General features: G+C 52.9%; 1 protein-coding gene across 1 annotated transcript in view; it reads left to right on the forward strand.

The window, feature by feature from the left end:
• The window catches only part of LOC142908119 (putative carboxypeptidase X1), a gene marked incomplete at its 3' end in the record, with an annotated part of 62,024 nt that overhangs the window by 24,147 nt on the left and 18,983 nt on the right, over window positions 1-18,894 (forward strand). The window contains exons 6-9 of the mRNA XM_076058379.1: window positions 1,734-1,884; window positions 5,142-5,242; window positions 6,540-6,663; window positions 10,467-10,663. Coding sequence (XP_075914494.1) covers window positions 1,734-1,884; window positions 5,142-5,242; window positions 6,540-6,663; window positions 10,467-10,663 — 573 coding nt within the window. The remainder of the gene's footprint in view (window positions 1-1,733; window positions 1,885-5,141; window positions 5,243-6,539; window positions 6,664-10,466; window positions 10,664-18,894) is intronic.

Here is an 18,894-nt window from a genome sequence, read left to right on the forward strand (position 1 = left end):
ACTCACCCACCCACCCATCCACTCACCCACCCACTCACTCACCCACCCACTCACCCACCCACTCACCCACCCACCCACCCACTCACCCACTCACCCACTCACACACTCACTCACTCACTCACACACTCACTCACTCACACACTCACCCACTCACTCACTCATTCACCCACTCACTCACACACTCACCCACTCACCCACACACTCACCCACTCACTCACACACTCACTCACTCACACACTCACTCACTCACTCACCCACTCACTCACATACTCACACACTCACTCACCCACCCACCCACTCACCCACCCACTCACCCACCCACTCACCCACCCACTCACCCACCCACCCACCCACTCACCCACCCACCCACTCACCCACCCACCCACCCACCCACTCACCCACCCACCCACCCACTCACCCACCCACTCACCCACCCACTCACCCACCCACCCACCCACTCACCCACCCACTCACCCACCCACCCACTCACCCACCCACTCACCCACCCACTCACCCACCCACCCACTCACCCACCCACTCACCCACTCACCCACTCACCCACTCACTCACTCACCCACTCACCCACTCACTCACCCACTCACGCACTCACCCACTCACTCACCCACTCACCCACTCACTCACCCACTCACCCACTCACCCACTCACACACTCACTCACCCACTCACTCACACACTCACTCACTCACCCACACACTCACCCACTCACGCACTCACCCACTCACTCACCCACTCACCCACTCACTCACCCACTCACCCACTCACACACTCACTCACCCACTCACTCACACACTCACTCACTCACCCACACACTCACCCACTCACTCACATACTCACACACTCACTCACTCACCCACCCACTCACTCACACACTCACGCACTCACTCACCCACTCACCCACCCACTCACCCACCCACTCACTCACTCACTCACCCACTCACCCACTCACCCACTCACTCACTCACACACTCACTCACTCACACACTCACACGTTCACACACTCACCCACTCACTCACTCACACACTCACCCACTCACTCACACACTCACCCACTCACACACTCACCCACTCACTCACCCACTCACTCACCCACTCACCCACTCACTCACTCACTCATCCACCCACTCACCCACTCACTCACTCACTCACCCACCCACTCACTCACTTACTCACCCACTCACTCACCCACTCACTCACTCACCCACTCACTCACTCACCCACCCACTCACTCACCCACCCACTCACTCACTCACCCACTCACCCACCCACTCACTCACTCACTCACCCACTCACTCACTCACCCACCCACTCACCCACTCACTCACTCACCCACTCACTCACTCACCCACTCACTCACTCACCCACTCACTCACTCACACACCCACCCACTCACTCACTCACCCACTCACTCACTCACCCACTCTCTCACTCACTCACTCACCCACTCACTCACTCACCCACTCTCTCACCCACTCACCCACTCACTCACCCACTCACACACACACTCACCCACTCACTCACTCACCTACTCACCCACCCACTCACTCACCCACCCACTCACACACTCACTCACCTACTCCCCACCCACCTACTCACCCACCCACTCACTCACTCACCCACTCACCCACTGACCTACTCACTCACCCACTCACCCACTCACACACTCACTCACTCACACGCTCACACGTGCTCGCCTCTCTCTGTCTGCCTCTGTAGATTTTCCAGGGCAACTCTGACCAGGACACGCCGGTGTTGAACCTCCTCCCGGCTCCGACTCCCGCACGCTTCCTTCGCCTCCTACCCGTCACGTGGCACCCGGGCGGACTGATTTGCCTGCGCATGGAGGTGCTGGCATGCACAGTAGCGGGTACGCGAACTCGACTCAAGCGGAGACTCACACAGGCAGAGAGAGAGAGAGAGACGTAGACTCACACAGAGACTCATAGACTCACACAGAGACCCACAGACTCACTCACACAGAGACCCATAGACTCACACAGAGACTCATAGACTCACACAGAGACTCATAGACTCACCACACAGAGACCCATAGACTCACTCACACAGAGACTCATAGACTCACACAGAGTCTCATAGACTCACACAGAGACTCATAGACTCACACAGAGACCCACAGACTCACTCACACAGAGACCCATAGACTCACACAGAGACCCATAGACTCACACAGAGCTCATAGACTCACACAGAGACTCATAGACTCACCACACAGAGACCCATAGACTCACTCACACAGAGACTCATAGACTCACACAGAGTCTCATAGACTCACACAGAGACTCATAGACTCACACAGAGACCCACAGACTCACTCACACAGAGACCCATAGACTCACACAGAGACCCATAGACTCACACAGAGACTCATAGACTCACACAGAGACCCACAGACTCACTCACACAGAGACCCATAGACTCACACAGAGACCCATAGACTCACACAGAGACTCATAGACTCACACAGAGACCCACAGACTCACTCACACAGAGACCCATAGACTCACACAGAGACCCATAGACTCACACAGAGACTCATAGACTCACACAGAGACTCATAGACTCACCACACAGAGACCCATAGACTCACACAGAGACTCATAGACTCACACAGAGTCTCATAGACTCACACAGAGACCCATAGACTCACACAGAGACTCATAGACTCACACAGAGACTCATAGACTCACACAGAGACCCATAGACTCACACAGAGACTCATAGACTCACACAGAGTCTCATAGACTCACACAGAGACTCATAGACTCACACAGAGTCTCATAGACTCACACAGAGACTCATAGACTCACACAGAGACCCACAGACTCACACAGAGACTCATAGACTCACACAGAGTCTCATAGACTCACACAGAGACCCATAGACTCACACAGAGACTCATAGACTCACACAGAGTCTCATAGACTCACACAGAGACCCATAGACTCACTCACACAGAGACTCATAGACTCACACAGAGACTCACAGACTCACCACACAGAGACCCACAGACTCACCACACAGAGACCCACAGACTCACACAGAGACTCACAGACTCACACAGAGTCTCATAGACTCACACAGAGACCCACAGACTCACTCACACAGAGACCATAGACTCACACAGAGACTCACAGACTCACACAGAGACTCATAGACTCACACAGAGACTCACAGACTCACACAGAGTCTCACAGACTCACCACACAGAGACCCATAGACTCACTCACACAGAGACTCATAGACTCACACAGAGACTCACAGACTCACCACACAGAGACCCATAGACTCACTCACACAGAGACCTACAGACTCACTCATACAGAGACCCATAGACTCACTCACACAGAGACCCATAGACTCACTCACACAGAGACCCATAGACTCACTCATACAGAGTCTCACAGACTCACCACACAGAGACTCATAGACTCACACAGAGACTCACTCATACAGAGACCCACAGACTCACCACACAGAGACCCACAGACTCACACAGAGACCCACAGACTCACCACACAGAGACCCACAGACTCATCACACAGAGACCCATAGACTCACCACACAGAGACCCATAGACTCATCACACAGAGACTCATAGACTCACCACACAGAAACTCATAGACTCACTCACACAGAGACCCATAGACTCACACAGAGACTCACAGACTCACACAGAGTCTCACAGACTCACCACACAGAGACCCATAGACTCACTCACACAGAGACTCATAGACTCACACAGAGACTCACAGACTCACCACACAGAGACCCACAGACTCACCACACAGAGACCCACAGACTCACACAGAGACTCACAGACTCACACAGAGTCTCATAGACTCACACAGAGACCCACAGACTCACTCACACAGAGACCCATAGACTCACACAGAGACTCACAGACTCACACAGAGACTCATAGACTCACACAGAGACTCACAGACTCACACAGAGTCTCACAGACTCACCACACAGAGACCCATAGACTCACTCACACAGAGACTCATAGACTCACACAGAGACTCACAGACTCACCACACAGAGACCCATAGACTCACTCACACAGAGACCTACAGACTCAATCATACAGAGACCCATAGACTCACTCACACAGAGACCCATAGACTCACTCACACAGAGACCCATAGACTCACTCATACAGAGTCTCACAGACTCACCACACAGAGACTCATAGACTTACACAGAGACTCACAGACTCACTCATACAGAGACCCACAGACTCACCACACAGAGACCCACAGACTCACACAGAGACCCACAGACTCACCACACAGAGACCCACAGACTCATCACACAGAGACCCATAGACTCACCACACAGAGACCCATAGACTCATCACACAGAGACTCATAGACTCACCACACAGAAACTCATAGACTCACTCACACAGAGACCCATAGACTCATCACACAGAGTCTCATAGACTCACACAGAGACCCATAGACTCACCACACAGAGACCCATAGACTCACTCACACAGAGACTCATAGACTCACACAGAGACTCACAGACTCACCACACAGAGACCCATAGACTCACTCACACAGAGACTCATAGACTCACACAGAGACCCATAGACTCACTCACACAGAGACCCATAGACTCACTCATACAGAGACCCATAGACTCACTCATACAGAGACCCATAGACTCACTCATACAGAGACCCATAGACTCACTCATACAGAGACCCATAGACTCACTCATACAGGCAGAGAGAGTGAGAGACGTAGACTCACACAGAGACTCATAGACTCACTCACACAGAGACCCATAGACTCATCACACAGAGACCCATAGACTCATCACACAGAGACCCATAGACTCATCACACAGAGACCCATAGACTCACTCATACAGAGACCCATAGACTCACTCACACAGAGACCCATAGACTCACTCATACAGAGACCTACAGACTCACTCACACAGAGACCCATAGACTCATCACACAGAGACCCATAGACTCACTCACACAGAGACCCATAGACTCACTCACACAGAGACCCATAGATTCATAACACAGAGATGTTAGACTATTTGAGGCTGAGTCGACCGTTGTCCCACCGCTCCTCCTGGCAGACCCAGCCGAGGATTCTTCCTCCTCTGCTGCCCGGGGCGATGCTGAGTCACGTGACCTGCGCCTGGACTTCCAGCACCACAACTACGACTCCATGCGTCGGGTGCGTTAGAGAGTGGTGGTGGTGGTGGTGGTGCAGAGTGGTTGTGGTGGTGGTACAGAGTGGTGGTGGTGGTGGTGGTGCAGAGTGGTGGTGGTGGTGGTGCAGGGTGGTGGTGGTGGTGGTGGTGCAGGGTGGTGGTGGTGGTGGTGCAGGGTGGTGGTGGTGGTGCAGAGTGGTGGTGTAGAGTGGTGGTGGTGGTGCAGAGTGGTGGTGGTGGTGGTGCAGAGTGGTGGTGGTGGTGCTGAGTGGTGGTGGTGGTTCACAGTGGTGGTGGCACAGAGTGGTGGTGGTGGTGTAGGAGTGGTGGTGGTACAGAGTGGTGGTGGTGCTGTTCGCTAACAGCACTTGCCCCTACAGTCTGTTAAAGGCTATACGGGGATCTTTGTCTTTGTGCATGTGTCTTTGTGAGTCTGTGTGTGTGTGTGTGCATGTGTGTGTGTCGGTCTGTGTGTGTCTTTCTCTGTCTCACTGTGTGTGTCTGTGTGTGTCTGTGCGTGTGTCTGTGTGTTGTTGTGTGAGTGTCTGTGTGTTTGTGTCTCTCTCTCCGTCTCACTGTGTGCATCGGTCTGTGTTTTTGTGTGTCTGTGTGTGTGTCTGTGTGTGTATGTGTGTGTTTGTGTGTCTGTGTGTGTGTCTGTGTGTGTCTGTGTGTCTGTGTGTGTGTGTCTGTGTGTCTGTGTGTGTGTGTCTGTCTGTGTGTCTGTGTGTGACTGTGTGTCTGTGTGTGTGTGTGTCTGTGTGTCTGTGTGACTTTTTGGGACTGTGTGTGTGTCTGTGTGTGTGACTGTGTGTGTGTGTGACTGTGTGTGTCTGTGTGTGTGTTTGACTGTGTGTGTGTGACTGTGTGTGTGTGTGTGTGTCTGTGTGTTTGTGTGTGTGTCTGTGTGTGTGTCTGTGTGTGACTGTGTGTGTCTGTGTGTGTGTCTGTGTGTGACTGTGTGTGTCTGTGTGTGTGTGACTGTGTGTCTGTGTGTGTGTGTCTGTGTGTCTGTGTGTGTGTGTGACTGTGTGTGTGTGTCTGTGTCTGTGTGACTGTGTGTGACTGTGTGTGACTGTGTGTCTGTGTGTGTGTCTGTGTGTGTGTCTGTGTGTGTCTGTGTGTGTGTCTGTGTGAGTGTTTCTGTGTGTGTGACTGTGTGTGTGTCTGTGTGTGTGTCTGTGTGTCTGTGTCTATGTGTCTGTGTGTCTGTGTGACTGTGTGTGACTGTGTGTCTGTGTCTATGTGTCTGTGTGTCTGTGTGACTGTGTGTGACTGTGTGTCTGTGTGTGTGTGTCTGTGTGTCTGTGTGTGTCTCAGTTGATGCGTGCGGTCCAGGCCGAGTGTCCGGACATTGCCCGAGTCTACAGCATCGGACGCAGCCAGGAGGGCCGGAAACTCTACGCCATGGAGATATCAGACCAACCCGGCCGCCATGAGCCTGGTGCGTGCACCTAGCCTGGCACGAACGAGCCGCGGTCGGTGTGTGTACACCTGTACACACACCTGTACATATACGCACCTGTACACACATACACACACACCTGTACACACACACCTGTAAACACACACCTGTACACACACACACACCTGTACACACACACACACCTGTACACACGCACAAAGATAAAGACATAGATCCCGCATATGGCCTGTAACAGACTGTAGGGGCAAGTGCTGTTAGCGAGCACCTATGAAGGCCGGAACGGTACACGAGGGGGTGGGTGGCCAGCACCACGCCGGACCGCCTTTGTCTCCCTAGTGGCGATGTTTACTACACATCGCACCAGGTACTTATTTTAGGCTGAGTCGACCTAGGGGAGGCCCGGGACCGGTTCAGATAATCGTCACTGGTGTTGGCCGTGAGCGGGAATCGAACCCGGGTCGCCGGGTTCATAGCGCAGCGTAGCGCTAACCACTACACTATCGCTCCTCACACACACAAACACCTGTACACACACACACCCCTGTACACACACACACTACACACACACACACCCTGTACACACACACACAACAACAACAACCGCCATTCGCCACTAAGTGGCGGTGACGTCACCACGACGCTTGTGCCAGGCCATGTGCACCTTGAGACCACGTGGAGTGTCGAACGCCCGCTGGCAGGAGGTCACGGGGCAGACCCAGGTGCCACGGGTCGACTGACTGAGATGACTGGCTGATGCACCACCTGTGCCCCCTACTGTGCCAACCTGCTGTGCTTTAGCCACCCGGCGCTCCGCTCGTTGTTCTGAGCGTCGCTCCTCCGCCCTCCGTTGTTGTTGGAGGGCGACTACCTCCAACTGCCCAGTAGCGTCTTTCACGAGCCTCCTCCACAGAGGCCGATCTTGACACCGCTGGTACCAGTCATCGGCAAGTCCACTCAGCTCCACGTCCTCCTGTATCACATCACTCCATCTCTTCTCTAGCACGTGCCGCGCCCGTTTAGCCCTCTCAATCCGGCCGAACAAAAGCTGTTTCGGCATGCGGTGGCTGGGCATGCTGGCTACATGACCCAGCCATCGCAGCCTTGCCCGCACACACACACACACACCTGTACACACACACCTGTAAACACACCTGTACACACACACACCTGTAAACACACCTGTACACAACAACAACAACCGCCATTCGCCACTAAGTGACGGTGACGTCACCACGACGCTTGTGCCAGGCTATGTGCACCCTGAGGCCACGTGAAGTGTCGAACGCCCGCTGGCAGGAGGTCACGGGGCAGACCCAGGTGCCACGGGTCGACTGACTGAGATGACTGGCTGATGCACCACCTGTGCCCCCTACTGTGCCAATCTGCTGTGCTTTAGCCACCCGGCGCTCCGCTCGTTGTTCTGAGCGTCGCTCCTCCGCCCTCCGTTGTTGTTGGAGGGCGACTGCCTCCAACTGCCCAGTAGCGTCCTTCACGAGCCTCCTCCACAGAGGCCGATCTTGACACCGCTGGTACCGGTCATCGGCAAGTCCACTCAGCTCCACGTCCTCCTGTACCACATCACTCCATCTCTTCTCTAGCCCGTGCCGCGCCCGCTTAGCCCCCTCGATCCGGCCGAACAAAAGCTGTTTAGGCATGCGGTGGCTGGGCATGCGGGCTACATGACCCAGCCATCGCAGCCTTGCCCGCCGGAGGAGCTCACCGATGGGACCTTGTCCAGATCTTTCAAGGATTTGTGAGCTCCTCACACAGTCCAGTCTGGTTAAACCCAGGATGGATCGTAGGCAGGCCAGCCTAAATGTTTCTAACCGGCGAAGATGTTCCATTAGGGGGGTCCACGTTTCGCAAGCGTAGAGAAGGGAGGGAATGACCGTGGCCGAGAAGACCTGAAACTTAGTGCGGAGCGACAGACCAGGTAACTTCCACATAGCGTTATGCAACCGATGAAAAGATATTGCTGCTCGACTGATTTGGAGTGAGACCTCTGCTGTTAAGCTGGAGCCGGTCATAAGCACACTGCCCAGGTATGGGAAACTCTCCACTCTCTCCACAACTGCCCCATCACCGATTGGGAGTTGTGGGGGTGGAGTGTCCGATGGTACAAAATACCCTGGCAGGTGCTTAGTATTGGTGTAAACACACACACACACATCTGTACACACACCTGTAAACACACACACACACCTGTACACACACCTGTAAACACACACACACACCTGTACACACACCTGTACACACACACCTGTACACACACACACCTGTACACACACCTGTAAACACACACACACCTGTAAACGCACCTGTAAACACACACCTGTACACACACACACACACCTGTAAACACACACCTGTACACACACACCTGTACACACACACACCTGTACACACACCTGTAAACACACACACACACCTGTAAACACACCTGTAAACACACACCTGTACACACACACCTGTAAACACACACCTGTACACACACACCTGTACACACACACACCTGTACACACACCTGTAAACACACACACACACCTGTAAACACACACCTGTACACACACACCTGTACACACACACACCTGTACACACACCTGTAAACACACACACACACCTGTAAACACACACCTGTACACACACACACCTGTACACACACCTGTAAACACACACACACACCTGTAAACACACCTGTAAACACACACCTGTACACACACACACCTGTAAACACACCTGTACACACACACCTGTAAACACACACACACACCTGTAAACACACCTGTACACACACACATGTACACACACACAAACCTGTAAACACACACCTGTACACACACACACACACCTGTACACACACCTGTAAACACACACACACACCTGTAAACACACCTGTACACACACACCTGTACACACACACACCTGTAAACACACACCTGTACACACACACACCTGTACACACACACACCTGTACACACACACCTGTAAACACACACCTGTACACACACCTGTAAACACACACCTGTACACACACACCTGTACACACACACCTGTAAACACACCTGTAAACACACCTGTACACACACACACACCTGTAGACACACACCTGTACACACACACCTGTACACACACCTGTACACACACCTGTAAACACACACCTGTACACACACACACCTGTACACACACACCTGTAAACACACACCTGTACACACACCTGTAAACACACACCTGTACACACACACCTGTACACACACACCTGTACACACACCTGTAAACACACACCTGTACACACACACCTGTACACACACACACCTGTACACACACACCTGTAAACACACACCTGTACACACACCTGTAAACACACACCTGTACACACACACCTGTACACACACACCTGTACACACACCTGTAAACACACACCTGTACACACACACCTGTACACACACACCTGTAAACACACCTGTAAACACACACCTGTACACACACCTGTACACACACACCTGTACACACACCTGTACACACACACCTGTACACACACACCTGTACACACACACACACACCTGTAAACACACACCTGTACACACACACCTGTACACACACCTGTACACACACACACACCTGTACACACACACCTGTACACACACACACACCTGTAAACACACACCTGTACACACACACCTGTACACACACCTGTACACACACACACACCTGTACACACACACCTGTACACACACACACACACCTGTAAACACACACCTGTACACACACACACACCTGTAAACACACACCTGTAAACACACACACACACGCCCCCCCCGCAGGTGAGCCGGAGTTCCGCTACGTGGCCGGCATGCACGGCAACGAGGTGCTGGGCCGCGAGTTGCTGCTGCTGCTCATGCAGTACCTGTGCCGGGCCTACCTGGCGGGCGACGAGCGCGTGCGCTCGCTCGTGGACGGCACTCGCATTCACCTGCTCCCCTCCATGAACCCCGACGGCTACGAAGTCGCCGCCGTCAAGGTGGGAAGGAAGGCGGCTGCCCTCGCCCCCGTGTGCAGGAGGTGCCGTGGGTGAGACGTTGACCCCAAGACTCAGGTGTTGGCTACCTCGCCTGGTGTGCAGGAGGTGCCGTGGGTGAGACGTTGACCCCAAGACTCAGGTGTTGGCTACCTCGCCTGGTGTGCAGGAGAGGTCGTGGGTGAGATGTTGACCCCAAGACTCAGGTGTTGGCTACCTCGCCTGGTGTGCAGGAGGTGGCGTGGGTGAGACGTTGACCCCAAGACTCAGGTGTTGGCTACCTCGCCTGGTGTGCAGGAGGTCGTGGGTGAGATGTTGACCCCAAGACTCAGGTGTTGGCTACCTCGCCTGGTGTGCAGGAGATGGCGTGGGTGAGATGTTGACCCCAAGACTCAGGTGTTGGCTACCTCGCCTGGTGTGCAGGAGATGGCGTGGGTGAGATGTTGACCCCAAGACTCAGGTGTTGGCTACCTCGCCTGGTGTGCAGGAGATGTCGTGGGTGAGACGTTGACCCCAAGACTCAGGTGTTGACTACCTCGCCGGGTGTGCAGGAGAGGTCGTGGGTGAGATGTTGACCCCAAGACTCAGGTGTTGGCTACCTCGCCCGGTGATAAGGAGATGTCGTGGGTGAGATGTTGAATACCTCGCCTGGTGTGCAGGAGGTGCCGTGGGTGAGACGTTGACCCCAAGACTCAGGTGTTGACTACCTCGCCCGGTGATAAGGAGATGTCGTGGGTGAGATGTTGACCCCAAGACTCAGGTGTTGGCTACCTCGCCTGGTGTGCAGGAGGTGGCGTGGGTGAGACGTTGACCCCAAGACTCAGGTGTTGACTACCTCGCCTGGTGTGCAGGAGGTGGCGTGGGTGAGATGTTGAATACCTCGCCTGGTGTGCAGGAGAGGTCGTGGGTGAGATGTTGACCCCAAGACTCAGGTGTTGGCTACCTCGCCTGGTGTGCAGGAGGTGCCGTGGGTGAGACGTTGACCCCAAGACTCAGGTGTTGGCTACCTCGCCTGGTGATAAGGAGATGTCGTGGGTGAGATGTTGACCCCAAGACTAAGGTGTTGGCTACCTCGCCCGGTGATAAGGAGATGTCGTGGGTGAGATGTTGAATACCTCGCCTGGTGTGCAGGAGGTGCAGTGGGTGAGACGTTGACCCCAAGACTAAGGTGTTGGCTACCTCGCCCGGTGATAAGGAGATGTCGTGGGTGAGATGTTGAATACCTCGCCTGGTGTGCAGGAGAGGTCGTGGGTGAGATGTTGACTACCTCGCCTGGTGTGCAGGAGGTCGTGGGTTCCATCCTGACCCCAAGACTCAGGTGTTGACTACCTCGCCTGGATGTGCAGGAGGTCGTGGGTGAGATCCTGACCCCTGGCGATGTCTGAGTGAGTGGGTGAGATGTTGACTACCTCGCCCGGTGTGCAGGAGGTTGTGGGTGAGATGTTGACTACCTCGCCCGGTGTGCAGGAGAGGTCGTGGGTGAGACGTTGACCCCAAGACTAAGGTGTTGACTACCTCGCCCGGTGATAAGGAGATGTCGTGGGTGAGATGTTGACTACCTCGCCTGGTGTGCAGGAGAGGTCGTGGGTGAGACGTTGACCCCAAGACTCAGGTGTTGGCTACCTCGCCCGGTGATAAGGAGATGTCGTGGGTGAGATGTTGAATACCTCGCCTGGTGTGCAGGAGGTGCAGTGGGTGAGACGTTGACCCCAAGACTCAGGTGTTGACTACCTCGCCCGGTGATAAGGAGATGTCGTGGGTGAGATGTTGACTACCTCGCCTGGTGTGCAGGAGGTGCCGTGGGTGAGACGTTGACCCCAAGACTAAGGTGTTGACTACCTCGCCTGGTGTGCAGGAGAGGTCGTGGGTGAGATGTTGACCCTGGCGATGTCTGAGTGAGTGGGTGAGATGTTGACTACCTCGCCTGGTGTGCAGGAGGTCGTGGGTGAGATCCTGACCCCTGGCGATGTCTGAGTGAGTGGGTGAGATGTTGACTACCTCTCCCGGTGTGCAGGAGGTCGTGGGTTCAATATTAACGCAGGAGATGTCGTGGGGTTCCAACCTGACCCCAAGCCTAAGGTGTTGACTACCTCGTCCGGTGTGCAGGAGGGCGCGGGGTTCAATATTGACGCTGACCCTAAGCCTAAGGTGTTGACTACCTCGTCCGGTGTGCAGGAGGGCGCGGGGTTCAATATTGACGCTGACCCTAAGCCTAAGGTGTTGACTACCTCGCCCGGTGTACAGGAGGTTGTGGGATCGATCCTGACCCCTGACGATGTCTGAGTGAGCGGTGAGATGTTGACTACCTCGCCTAGTCCACACGAGGTCGTGGGTTCCACCCCTCACCCTGACGATGACTGAGTGAGTGAGTGAGATGTTGACCCTGACGATGACTGACTGAGTGAGTGAGTTGTTGACCCTCACGATGACTGAGTGAGTGAGTGAGTTGTTGACCCTGACGATGACTGAGTGAGTGAGATGTTGACCCTGACGATGTCTGAGTGAGTGAGATGTTGACCCTGACGATGACTGACTGAGTGAGTTGTTGACCCTGACGATGACTGACTGAGTGAGATGTTGACCCTGACGATGGCTGAGTGAGTGAGTGAGTTGTTGACCCTGACGATGACTGAGTGAGTGAGTGAGATGTTGACCCTGACGATGACTGACTGAGTGAGTGAGATGTTGACCCTGACGATGACTGAGTGAGTGAGTTGTTGACCCTGACGATGACTGAGTGAGTGAGTGAGATGTTGACCCTGACGATGACTGAGTGAGTGAGTGAGTTGTTGACCCTGACGATGACTGAGTGAGTTGTTGACCCTGACGATGACTGAGTGAGTGAGTTGTTGACCCTGACGATGACTGAGTGAGTGAGTTGTTGACCCTGACGATGACTGAGTGAGTGAGTGAGTCGTTGACCCTGACGATGTCTGAGTGAGTGAGATGTTGACCCTGACGATGACTGACTGAGTGAGTGAGTTGTTGACCCTGACGATGACTGAGTGAGTGAGTGAGTTGTTGACCCTGACGATGACTGACTGAGTGAGTGAGATGTTGACCCTGACGATGACTGAGTGAGTGAGTTGTTGACCCTGACGATGACTGAGTGAGTGAGTGAGATGTTGACCCTGACGATGTCTGAGTGAGTGAGTGAGATGTTGACCCTGACGATGACTGACTGAGTGAGTGAGATGTTGACCCTGACGATGACTGAGTGAGTGAGTTGTTGACCCTGACGATGACTGAGTGAGTGAGTGAGATGTTGACCCTGACGATGACTGAGTGAGTGAGTGAGTTGTTGACCCTGACGATGACTGAGTGAGTGAGTGAGATGTTGACCCTGACGATGACTGAGTGAGTGAGTGAGTTGTTGACCCTGACGATGACTGAGTGAGTGAGTTGTTGACCCTGACGATGACTGAGTGAGTGAGTTGTTGACCCTGACGATGACTGAGTGAGTGAGTGAGATGTTGACCCTGACGATGACTGAGTGAGTGAGTGAGTTGTTGACCCTGACGATGTCTGAGTGAGTGAGATGTTGACCCTGACGATGACTGAGTGAGTGAGTGAGATGTTGACCCTGACGATGACTGAGTGAGTGAGATGTTGACCCTGACGATGACTGAGTGAGTGAGTGAGATGTTGACCCTGACGATGACTGAGTGAGTGAGTGAGTTGTTGACCCTGACGATGACTGAGTGAGTGAGATGTTGACCCTGACGATGACTGAGTGAGTGAGTGAGTTGTTGACCCTGACGATGACTGAGTGAGTGAGTGAGTTGTTGACCCTGACGATGACTGAGTGAGTGAGATGTTGACCCTGACGATGACTGAGTGAGTGAGTTGTTGACCCTGACGATGAGTGAGTGAGTGAGTTGTTGACCCTGACGATGACTGAGTGAGTGAGTGAGTTGTTGACCCTGACGATGACTGAGTGAGTGAGTTGTTGACCCTGACGATGACTGAGTGAGTGAGTGAGTCGTTGACCCTGACGATGTCTGAGTGAGTGAGATGTTGACCCTGACGATGACTGACTGAGTGAGTGAGTTGTTGACCCTGACGATGACTGAGTGAGTGAGTGAGATGTTGACCCTGATGATGACTGAGTGAGTGAGTTGTTGACACTGACGATGACTGAGTGAGTGAGTTGGTGACCCTGACGATGACTGAGTGAGTGAGTGAGATGTTGACCCTGACGATGACTAAGTGAGTGAGTTGTTGACCCTGACGATGACTGAGTGAGTGAGTTGTTGACCCTGACGATGACTGAGTGACTGAGTGAGATGTTGACCCTGACGATGACTGAGTGAGTGAGATGTTGACCCTGACGATGAGTGAGTGAGTGAAATGTTGACCCTGACGATGGCTGAGTGAGTGAGTTGTTGACCCTGACGATGACTGAGTGAGTGAGTGAGTTGTTGACCCTGACGATGACTGAGTGAGTTGTTGACCCTGACGATGACTGAGTGAGTGAGTTGTTGACCCTGACGATGACTGAGTGAGTGAGTGAGATGTTGACCCTGACGATAACTGAGTGAGTGAGTGAGATGTTGACCCTGACGATGACTGAGTGAGTGAGTGAGATGTTGACCCTGACGATGACTGAGTGAGTGAAATGTTGACGCTGACGATGACTGAGTGAGTGATTGAGATGTTGACCTTGACGATGGCTGAGTGAGTGAGATGTTGACCCTGACGATGACTGAGTGAGTGAGATGTTGACCCTGACGATGACTGAGTGAGTGAGTGAGATGTTGACCCTGACGATGACTGAGTGAGTGAGTGAGTTGTTGACCCTGACGATGACTGAGTGAGTGAGATGTTGACCCTGACGATGACTGAGTGAGTGAGTGAGTTGTTGACCCTGACGATGACTGAGTGAGTGAGTGAGTTGTTGACCCTGACGATGACTGAGTGAGTGAGATGTTGACCCTGACGATGACTGAGTGAGTGAGTTGTTGACCCTGACGATGAGTGAGTGAGTGAGTTGTTGACCCTGACGATGACTGAGTGAGTGAGTGAGTTGTTGACCCTGACGATGACTGAGTGAGTGAGATGTTGACCCTGACGATGACTGAGTGAGTGAGTGAGTCGTTGACCCTGACGATGTCTGAGTGAGTGAGATGTTGACCCTGACGATGACTGACTGAGTGAGTGAGTTGTTGACCCTGACGATGACTGAGTGAGTGAGTGAGATGTTGACCCTGATGATGACTGAGTGAGTGAGATGTTGACACTGACGATGACTGAGTGAGTGAGTTGGTGACCCTGACGATGACTGAGTGAGTGAGTGAGATGTTGACCCTGACGATGACTAAGTGAGTGAGTTGTTGACCCTGACGATGACTGAGTGAGTGAGTTGTTGACCCTGACGATGACTGAGTGACTGAGTGAGATGTTGACCATGACGATGACTGAGTGAGTGAGTGAGATGTTGACCCTGACGATGACTGAGTGAGTGAGATGTTGACCCTGACGATGAGTGAGTGAGTGAAATGTTGACCCTGACGATGGCTGAGTGAGTGAGTTGTTGACCCTGACGATGACTGAGTGAGTGAGTGAGTTGTTGACCCTGACGATGACTGAGTGAGTTGTTGACCCTGACGATGACTGAGTGAGTGAGTTGTTGACCCTGACGATGACTGAGTGAGTGAGTGAGATGTTGACCCTGACGATAACTGAGTGAGTGAGTGAGATGTTGACCCTGACGATGACTGAGTGAGTGAGTGAGATGTTGACCCTGACGATGACTGAGTGAGTGAAATGTTGACGCTGACGATGACTGAGTGAGTGATTGAGATGTTGACCTTGACGATGGCTGAGTGAGTGAGATGTTGACCCTGACGATGACTGAGTGAGTGAGATGTTGACCCTGACGATGACTGAGTGAGTGAGTGAGATGTTGACCCTGACGATGACTCACTGAGTGAGTGAGATGTTGACCCTGACGATGACTGAGTGAGTGAGTGAGTTGTTGACCCTGACGATGTCTGAGTGAGTGAGTGAGATGTTGACCCTGACGATGACTGAGTGAGTGAGTGAGATGTTGACCCTGACGATGACTGAGTGAGTGAGATGTTGACCATGACGATGACTGAGTGAGTGAGTTGTTGACCCTGACGATGACTGAGTGAGTGAGTTGTTGACCCTGAAGATGACTGAGTGAGTGAGTTGTTGACCCTGACGATGACTGAGTGAGTGAGTGAGATGTTGACCCTGACGATGACTGAGTGAGTGAGTGAGATGTTGACCCTGACGATGACTAAGTGAGTGAGTTGTTGACCCTGACGATGACTGAGTGAGTGAGTTGTTGACCCTGACGATGACTGAGTGACTGAGTGAGATGTTGACCCTGACGATGACTGAGTGAGTGAGTGAGATGTTGACCCTGACGATGACTGAGTGAGTGAGATGTTGACCCTGACGATGAGTGAGTGAGTGAAATGTTGACCCTGACGATGGCTGAGTGAGTGAGTTGTTGACCCTGACGATGACTGAGTGAGTGAGTGAGTTGTTGACCCTGACGATGACTGAGTGAGTTGTTGACCCTGACGATGACTGAGTGAGTGAGTTGTTGACCCTGACGATGACTGAGTGAGTGAGTGAGATGTTGACCCTGACGATAACTGAGTGAGTGAGTGAGATGTTGACCCTGACGATGACTGAGTGAGTGAGTGAGATGTTGACCCTGACGATGACTGAGTGAGTGAAATGTTGACCCTGACGATGACTGAGTGAGTGATTGAGATGTTGACCTTGACGATGGCTGAGTGAGTGAGATGTTGACCCTGACGATGACTGAGTGAGTGAGATGTTGACCCTGACGATGACTCACTGAGTGAGTGAGATGTTGACCCTGACGATGACTGAGTGAGTGAGTGAGTTGTTGACCCTGACGATGTCTGAGTGAGTGAGTGAGATGTTGACCCTGACGATGACTGAGTGAGTGAGTGAGATGTTGACCCTGACGATGACTGAGTGAGTGAGATGTTGACCATGACGATGACTGAGTGAGTGAGTTGTTGACCCTGACGATGACTGAGTGAGTGAGTGAGTTGTTGACCCTGAAGATGACTGAGTGAGTGAGTTGTTGACCCTGACGATGACTGAGTGAGTGAGTGAGATGTTGACCCTGACGATGACTGAGTGAGTGAGTGAGATGTTGACCCTGACGATGACTGAGTGAGTGAGATGTTGACCCTGACAATGAGTGAGTGAGAGAGATGTTGACCCTGACGATGACTGAGTGAGTGAGTGAGTTGTTGACCCTGACGATGACTGAGTGAGTGAGTGAGATGTTGACCCTGATGATGACTGAGTGAGTGAGATGTTGACACTGACGATGACTGAGTGAGTGAGTGAGTTGTTGACCCTGACCATGACTGACTGAGTGAGATGTTGACCCTGATGATGACTGAGTGAGTGAGTGAGTTGTTGACCCTGACGATGACTGAGTGAGTGAGTTGTTGACCCTGACGATGTCTGAGTGAGTGAGTTGTTGACCCTGACGATGACTGTGTGAGTGAGTGAGATGTTGACCTTCACGATGTCTGAGTGAGTGAGTTGTTGACCCTGACGATGACTGAGTGAGTGAGTGAGATGTTGACCCTGACGATGACTGAGTGAGTGAGTGAGTTGTTGACCCTGACGATGTCTGAGTGAGTGAGTGAGATGTTGACCCTGACGATGACTGAGTGAGTGAGTGAGTTGTTGACCCTGACGATGACTGAGTGAGTGAGATGTTGACCCTGACTATGACTGAGTGAGTGAGTGAGTTGTTGACCCTGACGATGAGTGAGTGAGTGAGATGTTGACCCTGACGATGAGTGAGTGAGAGAGATGTTGACCCTGACGATGACTGAGTGAGTGAGTGAGTTGTTGACCCTGACGATGACTGAGTGAGTGAGTGAGATGTTGACCCTGATGATGACTGAGTGAGTGAGATGTTGACACTGACGATGACTGAGTGAGTGAGTGAGTTGTTGACCCTGACCATGACTGACTGAGTGAGATGTTGACCCTGATGATGACTGAGTGAGTGGTTGACCCTGACGATGTCTGAGTGAGTGAGTTGTTGACCCTGACGATGACTGTGTGAGTGAGTGAGATGTTGACCTTCACGATGTCTGAGTGAGTGAGTTGTTGACCCTGACGATGACTGAGTGAGTGAGTGAGATGTTGACCTTCACGATGACTGAGTGAGTGAGATGTTGACCTTCACGATGACTGAG

This window comes from Petromyzon marinus, assembly GCF_048934315.1.
Source record: "Petromyzon marinus isolate PM22_M1 ecotype Great Lakes invasive population chromosome 70 unlocalized genomic scaffold, UKy_Petmar_22M1.pri1.0 chr70_unloc.4, whole genome shotgun sequence".
NCBI lineage: Eukaryota > Metazoa > Chordata > Hyperoartia > Petromyzontiformes > Petromyzontidae > Petromyzon > Petromyzon marinus.